The following is a 19567-nucleotide window of genomic DNA, read 5'->3' on the forward strand; positions in this document are numbered from 1 at the left end:
CCATCACCTCTCTCCCCTGTTCCCTTCCGACCTTCCTTACAACCCCTTCCCCTACCCCGTTGCCATTACCACCCACCACCATCCCCACCTCTTGCATGTACCCTCATCACCATTCCTACCCCCCCTACCCCTACCCCATTCCCTCGACTACCACCATTGCTTCTACCTCCCCTACCTTCAACACCCACCGCCACCCCTACCCCCGCCTCCGTTGCCTCTACCCACACCATCACCCCTACCCCTACCACCCCTTCCCACAGAGGAGCCAGGTGAGGGCAGTTCCTCCACCCACAAAACAAGCCATCAACAGCCCACATATGGCAGGTGAAATCTTCTTTGGGCTACACCCGGACCCGGAGGCACAGACGAAGTCACGATCGTCTCTCATTACTAATTCAGCTTTATTTTTGCCGGAAGAACGAGAGATGTGAGAAACACAACTCTCTCCTCCTCTTCCTGTTCTCTATTCGTAACTCAGATTTAATTTTTGCAGAAAGATTTAGACATGAAAAGAAAAAAATCAGCACTCTCCCCTCCTTATTCTGCTTACAAAAATATGTATGAGTTGCGATAGAAAACTTGATCGTATGTCTGTGATTATCAACCCTGGGCCGTATTCTTGTCACGTAAGGAGACTCGAATACCTGTGATTACTAGCTTATATCTGCATATGGCATATTAATATTTTTTTCATATATATCAATGCAAATTAAATCAATAAAAAATATAAATTGCATCCAAAGAGTTATGAAGACGTAACATGTAAAATAAATACTCAAGAGAAGAGATCCAGGAAAGCCTCCTTAAATGACGATATTGCGGCCTTTAAAATCCCAGGAAGGCTTGTGGAGATGCAGTCGAAGAAGTGAGGTAGGATAGTGGAAGTGTAAGTAAGGTGGGCAAGGTGGTGGGGAGGAAAGAAAGATGCATTGAAAGGTAGGTTGGTAGGTAGGTAGGTAGGTAAATAGATAAGTAGGTATAAAACATGACGGTGGAGGTGGCAAGCAGTCTGTACGAGTAAGGTTAGAAAGACAAACAAAGAAATGAGGAGATGAGGTTGAGTGTTGGAAGGGTAGGCGAGGTAGGAGGTTTGGTGGACAGATAAGTAGGGTGGAGACGGATCGTGAGGTGGGTGAAAGATATGAGGGTACAGACGATAGGCAGAGAGTCAGAGGCAGGAGGATGGAAGGCTGGATGGTGAGGCAGGCAAGGTGGAGAGGGTTGATGGAATGATAGGCAGGGTGGGGAGGTAGGCATGGTGGAAGGGCAGGCAGGGTAGAGCGATAAGCAGGGTGGAGGCGGATGCGGTATGTGGAGTGGTGGTGGGAGTAAGATAAAGGTGGTTGGAATGGCAGACAAGAAACAGGAAGGAGGAAAAGTGGTCGAACAGGCTTGTACGAGAGGGAGAGACAGAGGGAGACTGGAGAGATAGAAAGGGGTGAGAGAGAGGGGGGGGGAGATGGAGGGAAGCTGGAAAGATAAAGAGAGGTGGGGAGAGAAAAAGGGAGGGAGGGAGACAGAAAGAGACTGGAATGACAGAGAGATGCAGGGAGAGGGAGGAGGCAGGGGAGACAAAGGGAGACTGAAAAAAAAGAAAAAGATAGGGAGAGGGAAGAGGAGACAGAAGGATGCTGGAGAGATAAAGAAAGGTAGGGAAAGAAAGTGGGGCGGGGGGGTGCGAGGTAGACAAGGGACTGGAATGATAGAGGAAAACAAGTAGAGAGAGGGAGACTGGAGAGACAGAAGGAAGAGGGGAGAGGGAAGGGGGAAGCAGAGTGAGATTCGAGATAGAGGGAGGTAGGAAGAGAGATGGGGACGAGACAGAGGGCGGCTGGAGAAATAGAGAAAAGTCAGAAGACAGGAATGGAGTGAAAAACAGAGAGGGAAAAGTCAGCGAAAGGCAGGAATGGAGAGAGAAGCAGAGAGGAGTCAGGAAGTGGCATAGGGAGGCAGGGAGAGGCAGGTAAAGATAGAGAATGGCAGGGAGGAGACAGAGGGAGGGAAGAGAAGTTGGAAGATAGAGGGAGGAGGAGGAAAACAGAAGGGCAGGAGGAGGAGGAAGACGGAGGGGGAGGAGGAGGAAGACACAGGGAGGGGAAGGAAGTCAGAGGGAGTCAGGGGGATGAGGTAAAGCGGGGGTGGAGAGTCAGAAGGGTGAAGGGGAGAACAAGGAAGAGAAAGTAGGATGAGGCGACCAGAAAAGTGAAGGGGTTGCGTAGAGAGAGAGAGAGAGAGAGAGAGAGAGAGAGAGAATAAAACTAAGGGGAAAGTTTGTAATCATCATCATCATCATCATCACTCTCACCACCACCACCGCCACCAACACCATCAGAACTCAATTTCCACTCCTACAAATGGCGGGTAGGATCTAGAAACAGGAAGAACAACAAAGTAGGAAAACTATCTTCAGATTCCCCAGCAAAATTATGCCAGATCTCCATCCACTCATTGCTGTGCTTAACATGAAACACATACAAGCTGAATCAACCCTTAGAGTGCAATGGTAACTCACTGATGCTATTACATTCTTACTAGTGCCAACCAGTTAAATTTTTCCTTGCGACATATTTTATTCACCTCACGGATGACTTGGTACTACACACACACACACACACACACACACACACACACACACACACACACACACACACACACACACACACACACACACACACACACACACACACACACACACACACACACACACACACACACACACACACACACACACACACACACACACACACACACACACACACACACACACACACACACACACACAAAAGGACCTGGCGTCGTTAGACACGTGTCCATGTCGTGTGTGGGGAGAGAACATTCACATATATACACACTAGAGAACAGGTTAGACAGGTTAGGTAGGCAAGAGCAATTATTCAGTTCAGTCACGAAAGTATATCTATATCTATATCTATCTATTTATCTATCTATCTATCTCTATCTATCTATCTATATATATATATGGTATATAAAATATATATATATATATATATATATATATATATATATATATATATATATATATATATATGTGTGTGTGTGTGTGTGTGTGTGTGTGTGTGTATGTGTGTGTGTGCGCGCGCGCTAATATGCTGTGCGGGTATGTCCCCGTGTTTTCCCTTGCACCACTTAACACAAGGACACGTGCGTTGTCAGCTGCCAGGTATGTGTGTGTGTGTGTGTGTGTGTGTGTGTGTGTGTGTGTGTGTGTGTGTGTGTGTGTGTGTTGCCATGTGCAAGTGTGTGTGTGACGTTTGTGCTTACGTATGCAAAGGTAATGTAATTATGTGAATGTAGCCGTAAATGAGTGTGTAAATGTGAGCAATTACATCTGCACTCAGTATTCCTGTATACGGCTGAGGCACTGAAATATTGATGCACAGGACTATTGAGGCACTGGACTGTTGAGGCCGCATTGCAAGCCTTTCAACCCACTCCAGTATTATTCCTTAGTTTATCAAGATCACATTCTATACTGATTTTCGAGGCGGCGTAGGAAAGCTATTATGCCTACTATACGTATTCAGTAGCCAGTTACATCTTCAAAACTGTCCCTTTCCTCACTATATTAGCAAACGTATCACCTACTCTCGTGGCCCATTTACGAGACTCAGACGTGGTATAATCGAGAGCAATAATTCATTCACGGTGCGTCAATACACTAATCAGAAATAAAGAAGTTGATTGGAAGCTCGTTTCATTAAATCTAACTCTTCAATCCGAGGGCGTCATTTGTATTTCATTTTTATTATTTTCTTTCAGTGTTGTTTCCTTACTTTCCCTCCTTAATACAAGAATGTTATACCGGTACTTTTTTACCATGTTACTATTACAGGATATTTAGCTGAAGAGAGACCTATCGTAGAAAAGATATTTGCGATTTTTTGTGACTAGCGCCAAGTTGTTTTCTGCCAGTGAACCATGTTAGTATCCGAAATTATATATCCATCCAAAACTATAAATCTTTTCACGACTGTGATGGATATTCAAAGTGCTCATGCTATATCAGAGCGACTTTATTTACCTCGTAATAGGCTTTCAAAACTGAAGACGCTGGAACCTTCATTAGCCCTCTTACTACGGGGGCGCTCTATCAGGCTGAATAAAAATAATCTGAAGACAGCTAGAATGAAATTAGAAACCGTCCTCGTACTGAAGGGGTTAATTCTCCTCATTCTCAGATCATCTGTAAATAAACTCAACTCTTTTTCGCCATTTCCCCTTGATCACTGTAAGCCATGATCCAGTCTGCTTTGCGCTGGCCTGAAGAGAAGTGAAAATGTTGAGAGAGAGTAAACTTTTTTATTTTGAAGTTTTGCAACGAAGAATTTTTGGCCCGACTTCAAAAGCATAAAGCTTTATCGATCGTAGCTCTGGTAAACTTCACACTTCAAAACTAACTTCATCTCTCTCATTTCTTAACAGCTAAAACTTCACGTAGTATCTAATAATAACCGATAAATCTGATGCAGGACGTGTATGATTTCATTATTTTTTACCCTTTAGTATCAAAACGCCCTTTTCTTTTTCTTCTTGCTATAGTCAAAAGAATTTTTCAGCGTTAGAGAGCCTCTGGTAGTGAAGAGATTAATCTGTTTAGTCAGTTCAGTGCCGCGAAATCTTTTATGGTTTGTTACCGCCAAACGACATTACTCAGGATAGACGTCTGGCAGTTCAGAGGTTAGGCATATTTAAATTCTGGTGACCACTGAACGAGAGGTCTGCCCTGAGCTCAGTAAAAGTGTCTGGCAGTAACAAAGATTAGATGTTGAAGATGAAGGAGCTACGCCTTCATAAAAAGTTGAGTCTACTGTCTTCTCGGTGCCAATTAGTGCGTTCATCCGAGACTTCATAAGGTCAGTAGCAAGGGGGTTGCACTATACTGCACTACACTACAATACAGTACATAGCTCCATACACCACACTACACTACACTACGCAACGTTGTAGTGCAATACAATACACCATATTTCACACACCATTACGCTACATTACACTACGCTACATTACACTACACTACACTACTCTACACTACACACTGTTCTACACTACACTACACACTTCTCTACACTGCACTACACACTGCTCTACACTACACCACACACTGCTCCAGACTACACAACACTATATCACTCTGCACCACATTACCGAGGGTCACCTTGGTGTCCTGTCATTATGGGTTTTTGTTATAGTCTCCCTCTGTCTCAGCCTCCCAGTTTTATACACCCACCTAACCTGTTGTCTGTCTTTGTGCCTGTGTCTGTCTCATACACCCACCTAACCTGTTGTCTGTCTTTGTGACTGTGTCTTTCGTGCACCCACCTAACCTACTGTCTCTCTGTGCCTCTGTTGTCTCATGCACCCACCTAACTTACTGTCATTCTTTGTGCCTGTGTCTGTCTCATACACCCACCTAACCTTCCGTCTCTCTCTTTACCTGTCTGTCTCATGAACCCATCTAATTTACTGTCTCTTTTTATGCCCACGCCTGTCTTTATCTCTCTCCGCCTCATGCACGGATCTTGATTTTAGCTCAGAGATACGTTACATTCATTGGAAGGGACAATATTGCAGGCTTCCCTCATTTGTTTCCTTCTTTTCCCATTAATTTCTTTGGTTTCTTAATAATACTCCTATTATATCAGTGTTACACCTTGGCACTCTACCTTTATGTACCTTAGTTTTCAGTCATTATTGCATACCTGCCACTGTTGTATGAAAGTCTTATTGTTCCTCGTGTAACTAATTGTCATATTCTAGGTGGCGTCGTAGGCTTCGTAGCACCCTTTCCTTAATGACTTATATTGCTTATTACACCTTTAATTTTCTTGTGTGTTTCTGATATTGCTTTATTATGGAAATAATTTGCGTCAATGACATACAAGAGGATACTGAACTTAAATGTTCAGAATAGATCGCTAAAGCAGATGCACTACGAAATCGCCAAAACCACTTAGAATGCTAGACAAAATCCATCGGTGTCTCTGGAATCCTGGTCAGGCCCGCAGGGACAGGGTTGAGGCGGCCAGGGGTCATATGCCTCTCACCAGCCATGACCCCCTACCTTCTCCCTTCCCCCTCAACCCAACCCTTTCCCCCTACCCCTCCTCCCTCCCCTGCCGCGCCACCTCTATATTTCCTCCCTTTCCCTACTCTCCACTTCCCCCCCCTCTTCCCTCTTCTCTCCCTTTTCCCCCCTCCTCCCCTCCTTATCCCTCACATTATCCTCTCCTCCCCTCCCCTACACACCCGTTTCCCTCTCCTCCCCTCCGTACTCTCCCGTTCCCTCACCTGTCCCCCCGCCAGATAGCTGCGCCCCTCACAACATTCTCTCCCAACCCAACACACACCTTCCTTGCTTCCTTGCACCTGCGGCCGTATGCTCGTTGGTCTGGGAGGCATTCTAGTGCCTCTTCGTTTTCAGTTTATTTCCGTTTAGGGCAAGATAATATTCCCTTGTTTACAATCTCTGTCGATATTAAAGGATTTATATTACACACGAAAGAATGGTGAGATGTAGTATGCTCTATGACTCTCCAAGTAGATGAAAGTGACCGGAATACATCACAGCTTCTCGTCTCGGCACACAGTACGGTTCTCCAGTGGCATCAGTCGTTTTATTTACTCTTTTAGGTTGCACACTGCGACTGCATCAACTTCCTGAATCAGAATCTGAAGGAGGTTTAAATGTATCCCTGTTAAGTACATGAGGGACATTCTGGCAAACCAAAGATTTTTCTGAGTCACATTCTTCCCGTTGTACAAGACCAGCAAAAGTAATTTACAATCACTCATTATCACAAATTGAGTTTTCCTTCTACACCAGACGATTATATTCTACGTAAGAGTGACCTGTTACAGTACCTAGGTTAAAAATAATCTCCATTTCCCTCCTCGATACGAGTCCATCTTTTATTATTACATTATTTCCATATTTTTTTTCTACCTTCAGATAATATTTTTCATACTTGGCAAGACCTTCGTACTGTAGTGAATAATAGAGTTGTCTTTTTTTTTTTTTTTTTTTTTTTTTTTTTAAAGATGGTGAGGAGGTATGCATAAACAAATAACCCGTTGCTGGCGAGAGAGAGAGAGAGAGAGAGAGAGAGAGAGAGAGAGAGAGAGAGGGAGGGAGAGAGAGAGAAATATGTGTTGAAGGTGGAAGTGTTAGGTGCTTGCGTCATATCAGCTGACCTTGACTCACCTGATCCCCTGCGTTGCATCCGAATCCATGGGTTAGCGGTTTTGAGATTCCTTAATACCACCAACTTAGCGATTTATTCTGCACACAGTTGGTGATACAAACGGTGTGGCTATTCAAGCAATATTAACAACACAGAATTCAGTATTAGAGCGTACCTTGCAGTCCTTCCCCCTTCCCTCCTCCCGTCCATCCCCCATTCCTCCCTCCTCTCCGTTATCCCTCCCTCCCTCTCACCCTCCATCCACCCACCCTCTAACATCTCTTCCACCCACCTCCTCCTCCATCCTTCGCTTCATCCTTTTATTCCTCCATCCCTCCCTCTATTCATATATACATCCCTCTTCAAACATCCCTCCATCCCCCTCTCCCTGGCTTGCTACCTCTCCCTCTCCCTCCCTCTTTCTCTCGGCCTCCCTCCCTCTTTCCCTCGGCCTCCCTCCCTCCCTCTATCGCTGCCTTTCTTCTCTCGCTGCCTCCCTCCCCGTGGCTAAACCAGAGATCTAACGATGACCAAGCAATTTCTATTTTCTGCCTGTTGCCTAGAGAGAAGCTTCGGGCCTCAAATGCGGAGAAAAACTTACGACAATATTTCTCTCGTAACTAAGACGTATTTTCGTAGGAAGGACACGAGACATGGGAAGATTTTTTTGTATTCTCTTTACCTTATCCTTCTATAATTTATTTTGTTTTCAGGAAGTACATGAGACATGGTATAATTTAACATTTTTCTTGCCCTTCTATGCTGTATTTAGATCAAGGGGATGGAAAGGAGAGAAAGAGAGAGAGAGAGAGAACATATTTATTTACTTATTATGTCTGTCTGTCTGTCTGTCCGTGTCACTCCAATGGATAGCATAGCCAACAAAGTAAGTGTCCGAACTGCTGGGTGCGATCAATTTTAGCATGAACACAAGCTCCTCGGCCATTCCAAAGTCCTTTTTATGTCTGGTTGTGAGGAGCGTCCCCAGTTATATTCTTAGTAGTGCACGCTATTCTCCCTTATGGCATCAGTGGGCGAAAACATCAACATCACTGAAATTTGTAGTCCGAAAGAGCAATGGTCAGAATTTTTCCTTCGTTGTGTCCTGTTATGTGACGCCTTAGGGTGTTTGGATTGGCTTAGTATGTGTCCATATGTTCTAGCGATTTATATTCCACATTACACCTGTTGTATTACCGTACTGATTCTTATTTTGTTGTTATTAATTAAGATATATTTTACACACACACACACACACACACACACACACACACACACACACACACACACACACACACACACACACACACACAAATATTAATGTGCAATGTGCAAAACAAAAAGGCAAGGAAAATGTGCTAGGAAATGCCAGAGAAAATATAGGCCACATTTTAACGCCCAGTGCACAGTGTACACAAAGCACCTTAACCGTACACACACTGCTCGAGAACACAAGAGGAAAAGCACACACACTTTATACGTCGTTTTCCAGGTGATTTGGGGGGCTTCGTTGCACCTTTTATTCACTGTTTTGTATATTACACCTTAACGTTCTCTCGTATGTTATTTGTATAGTTTTTATATCGGCATAGTTTGCATCAACGCCATATAAGAGGTAGCTACGATGTAATGTGCGGAAGAAATCGCCGAGGAAGATGTGCTGCGAAAGATCCTAAGCCACTGTACATTCTTGCCAGTGTTTCACCTGCCAGTCTTGTACAGTAGTCATTCACTGAGTACCGTAACCTATTCGTCTCTACATGGCAGTAATGAATATAAATCAAGTGAATCTTTGTTTTTTTTCCCGTGCTTTGGATGTATAGTAAGTCACTCACTGAGTACCCTGTTCTCACTGACAGATATGAATATAATAAATACAGCCACTATATATATTTCATCTCTTGCTAAGCCTTTACGGAGAGTCGACCATTGACTAACCTATTTGTCTGGCCGCTGTAAAGGTGACAGAAGGAATGACTCAGCTAAGAAACGTCTTTTGATGTACAAGACTCAGAACACACTGACCTTGAAGACGATGCCGAGTGCTGTTATATAACGCACGACAACATGACAGATAGTTTTCATTTTGTACGACATGGGGTCGGTGTAAAATTCAAGGCTTAGTTGCAAAAGGCGATGAGTACACAACCTGAAATATTACCCACGCTGACCCTGACTTTACCGCCACCTGAGAACAATGGGAAGGTACAGGGGCGTAACCAGAGAGGTCGGGGTGGGGAAGGGGGGGGAATTTGTTGAATATAAACCCCCCCACCCCTCCTCAGTGGACTTAACTTTCCGACTGGTTCAATTTGACAAGTGAATAAAAATAGGTGGGACTGAAATTTATTTCTCCTTAAGCTTTTTCCTGATTTTTTCCTCTTGCCCATTCTCAAAACAAGTTATTCAACTGATAACAAACATTTTTTGAAAAATCATTCCAAATATAGCTTTTTAGAGAGGGTCCCTACACAGTGATAATGCGATACTCGTGACTGACAAGGAAAGCACCCAACAAACATTCCACCAGGCCACCATGGCGGCCCCTCTTGCTGGTGAGAGTATGGAAAGGCAAGGAAATAAGATGGTACTGTTTTTTTCTCTTTGTATTCCCCACCCTTACCCTCCTTTTCCGTATTCTTGGCCAAGGAGGTTACCTAGTGGAAATTCTCCTTCGTACAATACTGGATACGCCCTTGGGTAATGAACTTCAGTTGGTTTGTTGTTGTCCGACAGAACTGGGACACTCCCACAACTTTTATACTGTCATACTTGCATGAATTTCGACGACACTTGGTTATGACGTAGGAATGAACCTCCTTAATTATTAGTCAAATGTTTCCTCCAGTCGAACTACACCTGGCCATCATTTGAGTTAAATGGGATTAGGAATCATCGTTAAATTAAGAAAAAAAAAAAAAAACACTCCGTGACTACCCTTCACATCAACTGAGCTGGACAAGGTTAGTAATCTTCGTCAGCTTGGAATAAAGGGAATATGATGATCATGATGCCACTTACCTTAATCTGGTTGTGAGGGGCAGAGGACGTCCCATCTCTGCTGCTCTTGCTGGACGGCCCGGAGGCATCAAGGCGGCTTGTGCTCACCCGTCCTGGATCCAGTGAGGGCGTGTGGCTCCTGCAGAAAACCCGAGTGTCTTTGGAATCCAGCGGACTCCTAAAGAATGTTTTCAGAGTAAGTCTGACGCCGCACTGGTAACACTTGAAGCAGGAGTTATGGTAGACGAGCCTAATTGTTGGTTCCATCCTCTCCTGAGGGTACACGGGCTCACCACACCGTATGCATGGAGGGACAAACAGCGAGCACCGCGTTCGAGGTTTCAGTATTGCCTCAGGGGTATCGATGTTCAGGGTGGCTAACTTGTCGAGGATGGCCTGGTCGCTAGGGGTAATGGGCTGGCGGTTCGGAGTCACTGTAGTAACTTTTTCTGTAGCGGAAGAAACATCTTGTTTGACGCTATTGCTCCGAATGAGAAAGGAAAATCTTTTCGTGGGCATATTTGTGCTTGTGGATGTCTGAAGTATAATATTTTCACGTAGGGGTTGCGACACACTGGTACGTTTACTCCAGTTTTGTTTGTACTTTGGTTCCTCGTCCACAATGTTAACCCCCTGAACGTCCGCCACCCTCTGCCTGGTGGAGTAGTGTCGGCGCGGGGGAGACACGCCGCCCACCTGTGCGGGCGGTGCGAGGGTGGGCGCGAGAGTGCACATGAGCGATGCAACACATGCGGGGCTCACCACACAGCCGTGCGTCAGCCGCAGCTGCTCGCCCCACACTGCGCCACGCTTGGTCGACTCTAGCCTGGCGGACCCGTGACCAAGTGAGCCACACCATCCTGGCGGTGACGGCAACAGGGGAGGACTCGCCCTGTGGATGTTCAGGGTATTTCCCGGGTCAGCCGCTTCGTTAGCCACCCATAACTCCTCGTCTTCCCTCTCACGCTGCTCGCGACATGGGATGTAGTTGTATACAACACTCTCACCACATTCACTGCTGCTGCTGCTGCTGCCACTGCTGATGCTTCCTTCAGAGGAGTGACGCAGGCGACACATAATTCTGTCCGAATCACTTTTACATCCTGCGTTAACTGCTGCCAGCGCCGATGCTTTTTCCATTACAGTCAGTTGTAGCTGGGTGGCGTGTACGCCAGTAATTATGCCAGACAGCTCATGACCCGCCAACTCCTCAGCCACTGGCCCCCAGCATACTAACTCGTCCTCGCTGATGGAGGGTGTGGGGCAGGGTGGGGTGCGGCCACCGCCCCCTGGGACTCCTTGCAACTCATCTTCGGAATCCTGACCTGACCAGTTGTGCCGGGACGCCTCAGATTCCTCACTGGTGCTCTCATTCTCGTGCTCCGTCACAGTGTAGGCACTGGAAAAGGAGGTCGGGGTGGAGCCGCGGTCACCCTCCATCCCTAGTACTGCGGCCTGCTGGGGGATGGGGGACGAGGGGGGAAGCACTCGCCACTCAAGCAACACATCCCCGTCTGCTTTGTCACTATCCTCTCTTTCTACAGTCTGAGCGATGCTGCCTTCCTGTGGCGATGTTCCTGATACACCAGTGGCCGCATCGTTTCCACTTTCTTCGGGAATAACATGAACCAAAACCCTGTTATCCTGGACGTTAGTTTGGTCTCCTATGGCAATGGTGGTGGAGTGATGCGGAGTCGGACTCATGCCGACTTCTATGGTGCTACTAAGGCCTGAGTCGGAGTCAGAGAGGGACGATACTGATGACGTTAATGATGACTCAGACTCAGCATCCGAGGCGTCAGAGGAGTGTTGCTGAGCAGGATCGGACACCATGAGCACCGCTGATCCCGTGACTCCAACATTCTGGTCAATGATGCTGGACCTCCTCGCACGTCTTTTTGACCCTCGTGCCTTTACCATCAGACAGTCACCACAAACTCTCTGGGAGCTGGTGATCTGTTCATCTTCACCAAGCCCATCTTTCAAGCCGGTGATCTGCCTTTCCCCTTCTCCAAAAACCTCTTTTAACTCCAGACTGCTGCACGCTGCTTTCGAGCCGTTAATTTCTCTGGAACCTGGAGCACTTAAGTAATCAGTTTGTGTGTCTTCTATTCCTTGAGAGTTGAGCTGATTTTTGCGAGTGTGTGCGTGTTGTGTGTCTTCTGAATCTCTTAAGCTTAGTGTAGGGTTGTGGCTGTACGTGTGTTCCTCTGCGTCGGTGCTTGATTTAGCCCCACGCCACAGTTCCAGCTCTTCCCCATAGCTCCTCAAGTGAGCCTCGTGCACCTGTACCACCGTCACGTGCGACATTGTGCAGAGGTAGGGGTTGTGGGCCTTCCTCACCTCATCGCGTATGCCACTAACCCGGATTACACACACACTTTTCTTCTCTCTTCTCTTTCCTGTGATTCAATTTCTTTTTTTTTTTCCTTTCCTTTACTTATCCCACTTTCTTTTTCCTTCTTTCCTTTCTTTCTTTCTTTCTTTTTTCTCTTTAATCTGTCCTTCCTCTCTTTTCAAAGCTACTTCTGGATGTTTACATTCCCAGCATTGCCCTTTCACGGTTATAACTTACTATTGGCCCAGATAGTTTATATTATCATTACTTCAGACCATCAGGGTAAGAAGATACATTAATATATAGTCTGTTTATGTCACTGTTACCTCAGACAAAAATATTTTCTGTTTTGTTCATGTAAATACTATTAAGACTAACAGAGGTGGAAGCTGAAGGGTGAGAGTCCTGTGAAGTGGCGCTGAAGTCTTGGATCAACCTTGAGGGCAGGTCAAGGTCCGGGACTCTGTAACAAGAAGATAAAGTAACATCATTTACAGTCATGCACGAAGAAAAAGAAAAAAAACATTTTAAAGTCATAATAAACGTAAGTTATCATTATCATAATCCAGTCATCCTCCCCCCCCCCCCGAAGGTGGGATGAGGTATGGTGCAGAAAAAAAATTAAAGCAGAATGAATCAGTAACCAAAGTTTACCTAATTGAATAAGCCACGCTCCCATTTACTCACTAATGCTAATAAACTATTTTCAGTACAGTGAATAGCCTAAGTACCTTAAGATTTCCATTTACTTATTATGCGGATGAAAAGAGATAGACTGACAGCTTGTGAAACTTCCATTGTAGTTGAAGGTCCAAGTTTCACCAGATAAATCCCAGACATCCATCAGCCAGTGGTGTAAACATCATCTAATTTCGACCACACACACTCCTTCCACAACAGCATTTCCAACATTTTCCGAGCCAGTACCCACGTTTACATACACCCTCGTGGCCCCATAGCCTAATACCCAGAACGTAATATTGAATTATTTACAAGAGACTCCTATAAACAAGCCTAGCCACTGTGAAACATTGATCTAAAAATGTTCCATAAAAACAAGCGATAAGATTACTATTAAGGATATCGGGGCTATATGGATAGATAAATAGATAGACTGATTGACTGAGTGATAGACATATAGATAGGTACAAAAGAATGGATAAGAAATACCTGCACATATTTCTCTGCATTCATTTCCCTCCTGATGCCCCACATCTCCTACCTGTGATTGTAATAGAGCATAAGTGGCAGTGTTCGCGCAATCGCTAAGAGTGTGTGTGTCGAGTCTGGTGATTGTTTCTATCACCTCTTTTACTGTTGCTGGAGAGGGTTACCTTCACGTGGTGTTGCCAATATAACCGGGTGACTCTGCTGCCCTCTTATGCAAACGTTCTTCAGATCACTCCCCATCCCCTAAAAGAAGAGTGGTGAACTGTAGAAAGGCAACTTTAGCCTGCAATCAACCGGGTTTATGTCCAAATAGACATGGAGCCACAACAGTAACCCTTTCATTCCTTTGACGTCATATTTCATATATTCATTTATTTTTGTTATCTTCAGACGATTTTCATCAGCTTCAGAGAAACTTTTCGGACTGGAGGGGTTTCATGTAACCTCCATTAACCCATGCCCTGCGAGGGGGTCTCCAAAACTGAGATAGTCTTACGTAAGGTAAAACGAAACAACAAACGTCCTTGGAAACTGAAGAGGTTAAGGGCAAGGCAGTCTGATTGCACCATGCTGTCATGATATAAATTTCAAAATTTCATTCATTATATACCGCAAATAATACTTCTGGATAATCTAAAATATCTTTATGGTGATCCATGACTCCCTGGGGAAGGGAGGGGAGGAAGAATACTTCCCCAGGATCGCTGCTTGTGTTCATACTGTCCTTTCTTTTCCTCTATTATACATCTCTTCTTCAAAAGTCCGTGTTTCTTTGGACATTTATTTACTTGCCACTCATTATGAGGTTATACATTTGCTTTCATGACATGAAAAGTTTAAGGATTTCCCACTGACATTGACCCTTCCTCCTTTCATGGGTCAACCTTTCAACCAGCTCTTCATTGCCAAGCCACTTCTTTGCCAAGCAGTTTCATTGCCACGCCGTTTCATCACCAAGCCACTTCTACGCCAAGACCACTTCTACGCCATGATCACTTGTACGCCAAGACCATTTTAACGTCATGACTATCTTAACACAAAACCATTTCAATCCCAAGACCATTTCAACGCCAACATCATTTCAGCACCAAGACCATTCCAGTGCCAAGACCATTTCAATGACAAGGACTCCTTAACGCCAAGGCCACTTCTACGCCAAGACAGTTTCAATACCAAGGCCATCTCTACACCAAGACCATTTCGGTGCCATGACAACTTCTATGCCAGGACCATTTCGGTGCCATGATAACTTCTGCACCAAGACTATTTGGATTCCAAGACCACTTTACGCCAAGACCATTTCAACTCCATGACTGTTCTATGCCAAGACTATTTCAACACCAGAACCACTTCTACATGAGGACCACTTCTACGCGAAGACCATTTCAACGCCAAGGCATCTTCTACGCCAAGACCACCTCTACACCAAAATTATTTCAATTCCAAGGCATTCTCTACCCCAAGACCACTTCTACACCAAGACCACTTCTACTCCAAGATCGTTTCTACTCCAAGACCACTTCTACACCAATACCACTTCGTCACCAAAAACCATTTCTACGCCTCCCTTCCCATTTCTGTTCCAATGATAGTCATATATCTCTGCCTTGAATTAGTTCCATATGATCTTCGATCCCTGGCGCTAGGAGTTCAGTATGGTGATCCATGTTCTCCAACTCAGCCCTTTTGTGCTAGGAACAACGCCAAAATTCTACTGCATTAAACGCTGGGAGACTTTTTGGAGATAATGGTAAGACATGGGAACCTGTGAGTGTTAATATTGTCATCGTTAACCTACTTATGGTCGGGATAACTCTAGTACTCAATTTCAGTCAACACCAGGCGATTTATGTTCTGCTATGAGTAAGTGTTTAAACCTAAGAAGTTAGTGAAATACCACTTATATTACTTTCTGAGGAAGCGTACTATTTTGGAGCCATCCGTACGTGTGTGTGTGGGTGGGGGGGCGAGTGAGTGGTGTGAGTGGGTGGGTGGGTGGTTGTGGGTGTGGGTGTGTGTATGTGGGTGTAACGATGTAGTGTGGACTGTAGTGTGGTGTAATTGTTGCAGTATGGAAGTGTGATGTATTGTGTAGTATAGCCTGTGGTACGGTACAGTGTAAACCTTTACATCGTCGAAACAACTCTATTATTCTATTCCTGCAAACACTAGACGATTTTATTCAGCTGAGAGTGAGTCATAGGAGCCTGAGAGTGTTAATTATACACCGCATGCAGCACTGCCGGGAAAGGGGGAAATAATTCTTAAAGTGAACCCTCTACGCCAACCCACTTATTAAGGGTGACGCAAAGAGGAGTACACTTTTTGACCTTTGTTCGCGGAGACGGTGGAACTAAAAAGTCGACATCTGAACAGCTCACTTCCTGCCGTAGCTGCTGAACTTTCGGGTGAGGGCGCCAGGTATAATCGCGGAAGAAAGTTCGTCAGCTATTCCACTGCGCCAATTTCACACTTAGGATACATCATTTATTTGTCTCCCTGATGCACCGTTTCAAAGAGAATTATTCAGCCTATGGGAAGATGTGTCAGATCTCCCTCAGCCTGGGAATATTAGACACCAGAGGAGAGTGAGAGGTAAAATAGGCGAGACCTTTTGTCCCCGGCTGCACAACTCTAGACATACAGTACTGCAGGTATTGGCCCACTTCTTAACAATAGACAACGAAGTGGCGACCAATGTCTTTCGAAACCTGGTGATGCAATCCTTGGAAACCCATTAAACTTAAGAGTATTATGCTAGAGTTTCATAATTCTTCGATCGAAATGTGGAGCGATATTTCTTGCTCGAAACTGTACCAGGGATCGTATCTGTGAAGGACGTTAACCTAGTTCTAAAATAGTCTCCATACCAGACATTCACTATTATCAGAAATCCTTTGTTTTCGTGTTTCTTTTCGTTCTCTTCTTTTTTTCATACTTTAGAAAGGCTTGTTTTACTTTCTTCTCCACTCATACAGCTACTGATCACTTCATAGGCGAACCAAACCAGAATGAATATTTGGATAAAAAATGCGATAAAACAGCATTCTTGTTCATATTTAAGTACTTTGTCGGCTATATCATAAAAAGTAAAATGGGTAAGATCCTTTGTAATTATTCTTTCAGGTAATCTCACTCATTCTCCCCTACACCTTTCACCCTCACCCTCACTCTCAGTCTCACCCTCACTTCCCCATCATCTCTGCACCCACAGTAGGCCATTCATACCTGTATTCACCTTCCTCACGACTCACACCCTCACTCCTCGCCCTCACCATTCACACCCTCACTACCCACATCCATCTCCTAGTTTTTTTTTTTTTTTTTTTTCTCCCGTAGACCATATAGATTTACATGAATACTGTCAGGATATTCGGGTTTACGTACAATGAACGTGACGTCCGTCCTGTACGCCGCCACTTTTCCGTGTCCCTTACAGAGGAAATGTGGAATTATGTTGCATTAGGGTTATGTAACGTGGCGTTAAGCTGGTTAATGCTAAAATATGATTTTTCTTTTTTTTTTTTTTTCTTTTTTTTAATCTATTCTCGCCGCGGTAGCTGCGTGGTCAGCGTTGCTGACTTTGAAGCTGCTGGCCTGTTAGCGTCAGAGTTCGAATCCTAATGCTGACAACTGGCGTCACTCACCTCAGGTGTCCATCCACCTTTTTTGGGTTGGCAGGTAAAATAAGTGTTTAGGGTAACACCTAGGGGAGGTAACTATGGTAACCGGGATGATGCAATGGCATTGTATCCCACGATGTTGGGTGAATAACCCACCACAGAGTCAAAGGATTATGTTACGAAGATGAGCACCAAGGCTAAGCTCCTCATAGTCCCTACCACACCTTGCACACATACAGTACACATACACATGAGAAATGATGATAACCGTTTGTTTAAGGTACCCCCATTACTTAGGGGAAATGAACGTTTTCTTTTACCACAGTTTCATAGAAGATGAGCTTTTTTACGGGGAACAATCGTAGTTATTTTTTTTTTCTAAAAACATTTTTCGTCTTACTATATAGCAATATGTACTAATTTATTCGTGTTGTTATCCTGTAAATAGAGCAGTAGATATATAGAGTAAATTCTGATGTCTGTCCATCAGTTTGCTGGCAGCTACAAAACTTGGCTTCATTGTTGTTTCCATTACGAGAAAAATTACGTAGCTTTTAGATGACCTCAACGTCTACTTTGTCATAGAGGGAACTCGACTGTGAGGACAAACTTTATTGTTACCAGTGAGCAGAAAAGGAGGAGACATAAAAATCTACAATGCAAATAAATGAGCGAAAGTAAACTACCGTAGTCCTATGTATGGCAAGATGGAAAACTGAAAATATTTTGGATATCTGACTTGACAGGAAAACATACACATTTTTACTTATATAATCGTGCAGATTTAGTTTCCTATATGCCCTTTGTCTTTGTCATATGTATGCAACTGTACTTAATTGAAGAGGAGAGGTGACTGGCAAACACAAAACATCCACAAAAATTAAAACCATCTTAAATGTCATCAGGAAACGCCTCCAGAAATCAGTCATCCAAAACATTCAATCACAGGAAGAATAAAAATGGTGACACACTGACGGAAGAATTGAGCCATTGTGTTCTTGACCCTGAGCTGGTGACAGAGGTGAGAAGCTGGGCTGCATTTTCTCCCCCTGGAGTCGCATTTTCAACAAACTTACGGTCAATTGCACATTTCGTAACTAAGCTTAATTTCTGGAGGCAGAAGAGTTGGCCAAAGAAGATTTTAGGTATTTTCGTTTCCTTCGCCATCCTGCACGACAAAGAAATCTTCGTTATGACATGGAACGGAACACAGGTGTGTTTGTGAATATCAGCCTGTATTGTCTCTGCTTCTGAAGGTCTTTATATTTTTATCCTTCTCGAGACGGCGAAGTATTTTTGTCATTTATTATTATTATCTCCAGGCTATTTCATTGGGTAGAGAGCCCCATAATAGTAAAGGGAGTTAAACAAGGCAATAACTAATTCATACGGCTCGAAAATATTTCCAGAGGTGAATAAAGTCGCCTGAAAGTAGCAAGAAAAAGTTACTAAGGTAAATATCACCAAATGTCACTGAAATTTCAGGGGAGGGTGACCAGCCTCGCTCTTCTCTGAGTGGCATTATGTAAGCAGTAATCCCAAACGTTCCTCGGATGTAAACCCTTACTGGCCCCATCCAGTTGGAGTGCCTTAACCCACTAGCTCACCAGGCGTCACTTGGTTAAATTGTTACCATCTAACTTAGTAAATGGTTTCCTGGGTTACAGGTAACAGTTTAGCTTGTCACACTGTGTAGTCACATGATGGTATCACTACATCAGACAAGTGGATGATGAGCACCTCTACCTACCAACTACCTTTTCGTGGGTAGGCCTATATTTATCACAGCGATCTGCAGGTAGAAGTTACATGGAGGGTAGAATAGAGGCTGAAGATAATCATCGGGAGACAACAAGAATAAAATAAAATAAAATAAAATAAAAAAACTGTCCATGGGCTGAAAGGATTATTGCCAAGAGAAAGAACCAAAGAATGTCAAGCAAGAGGACGCCGACACTGCATTGTACTTTGATCCATCCTACAGAATTATGTCCTGTAAAACCCACATCAGTCCTTTTGCATATTTTGTTAATATCTTCCTACTCGTACTTATAAGGCTGCCAGGAACACTTTCTTTAACACCATCATAAGGGACACGTCTTTTCCATTGTGTTCTTGCCACCACCAGACGATTATATTCAGCCTGAAGACCAATCATAGAGAAGGGATTTGTAAACTAATCCCTAATAACTGGAGTCACAGTGGCTCGGCAGTCCATATTAAATTAGACTTCT

The 19567-nt window shown here is 44.3% G+C and overlaps 1 protein-coding gene across 1 annotated transcript in view; it reads right to left on the reverse strand.

The window, feature by feature from the left end:
- The window catches only part of LOC145408067 (uncharacterized), a 46354-nt gene extending 34117 nt beyond the window's left edge, over positions 1 to 12237 (reverse strand). The window contains exon 1 of the mRNA XM_080278876.1: positions 10224 to 12237. Coding sequence (XP_080135002.1) covers positions 10224 to 12122 — 1899 coding nt within the window. The 5' untranslated portion in view covers positions 12123 to 12237. The remainder of the gene's footprint in view (positions 1 to 10223) is intronic.
- Between the last annotated feature and the right edge of the window lie 7330 nt (positions 12238 to 19567).

This window comes from Coenobita brevimanus, chromosome 75 (assembly GCF_032717465.1).
Source record: "Coenobita brevimanus isolate Jiangsu-jjx chromosome 75, ASM3271746v2, whole genome shotgun sequence".
NCBI lineage: Eukaryota > Metazoa > Arthropoda > Malacostraca > Decapoda > Coenobitidae > Coenobita > Coenobita brevimanus.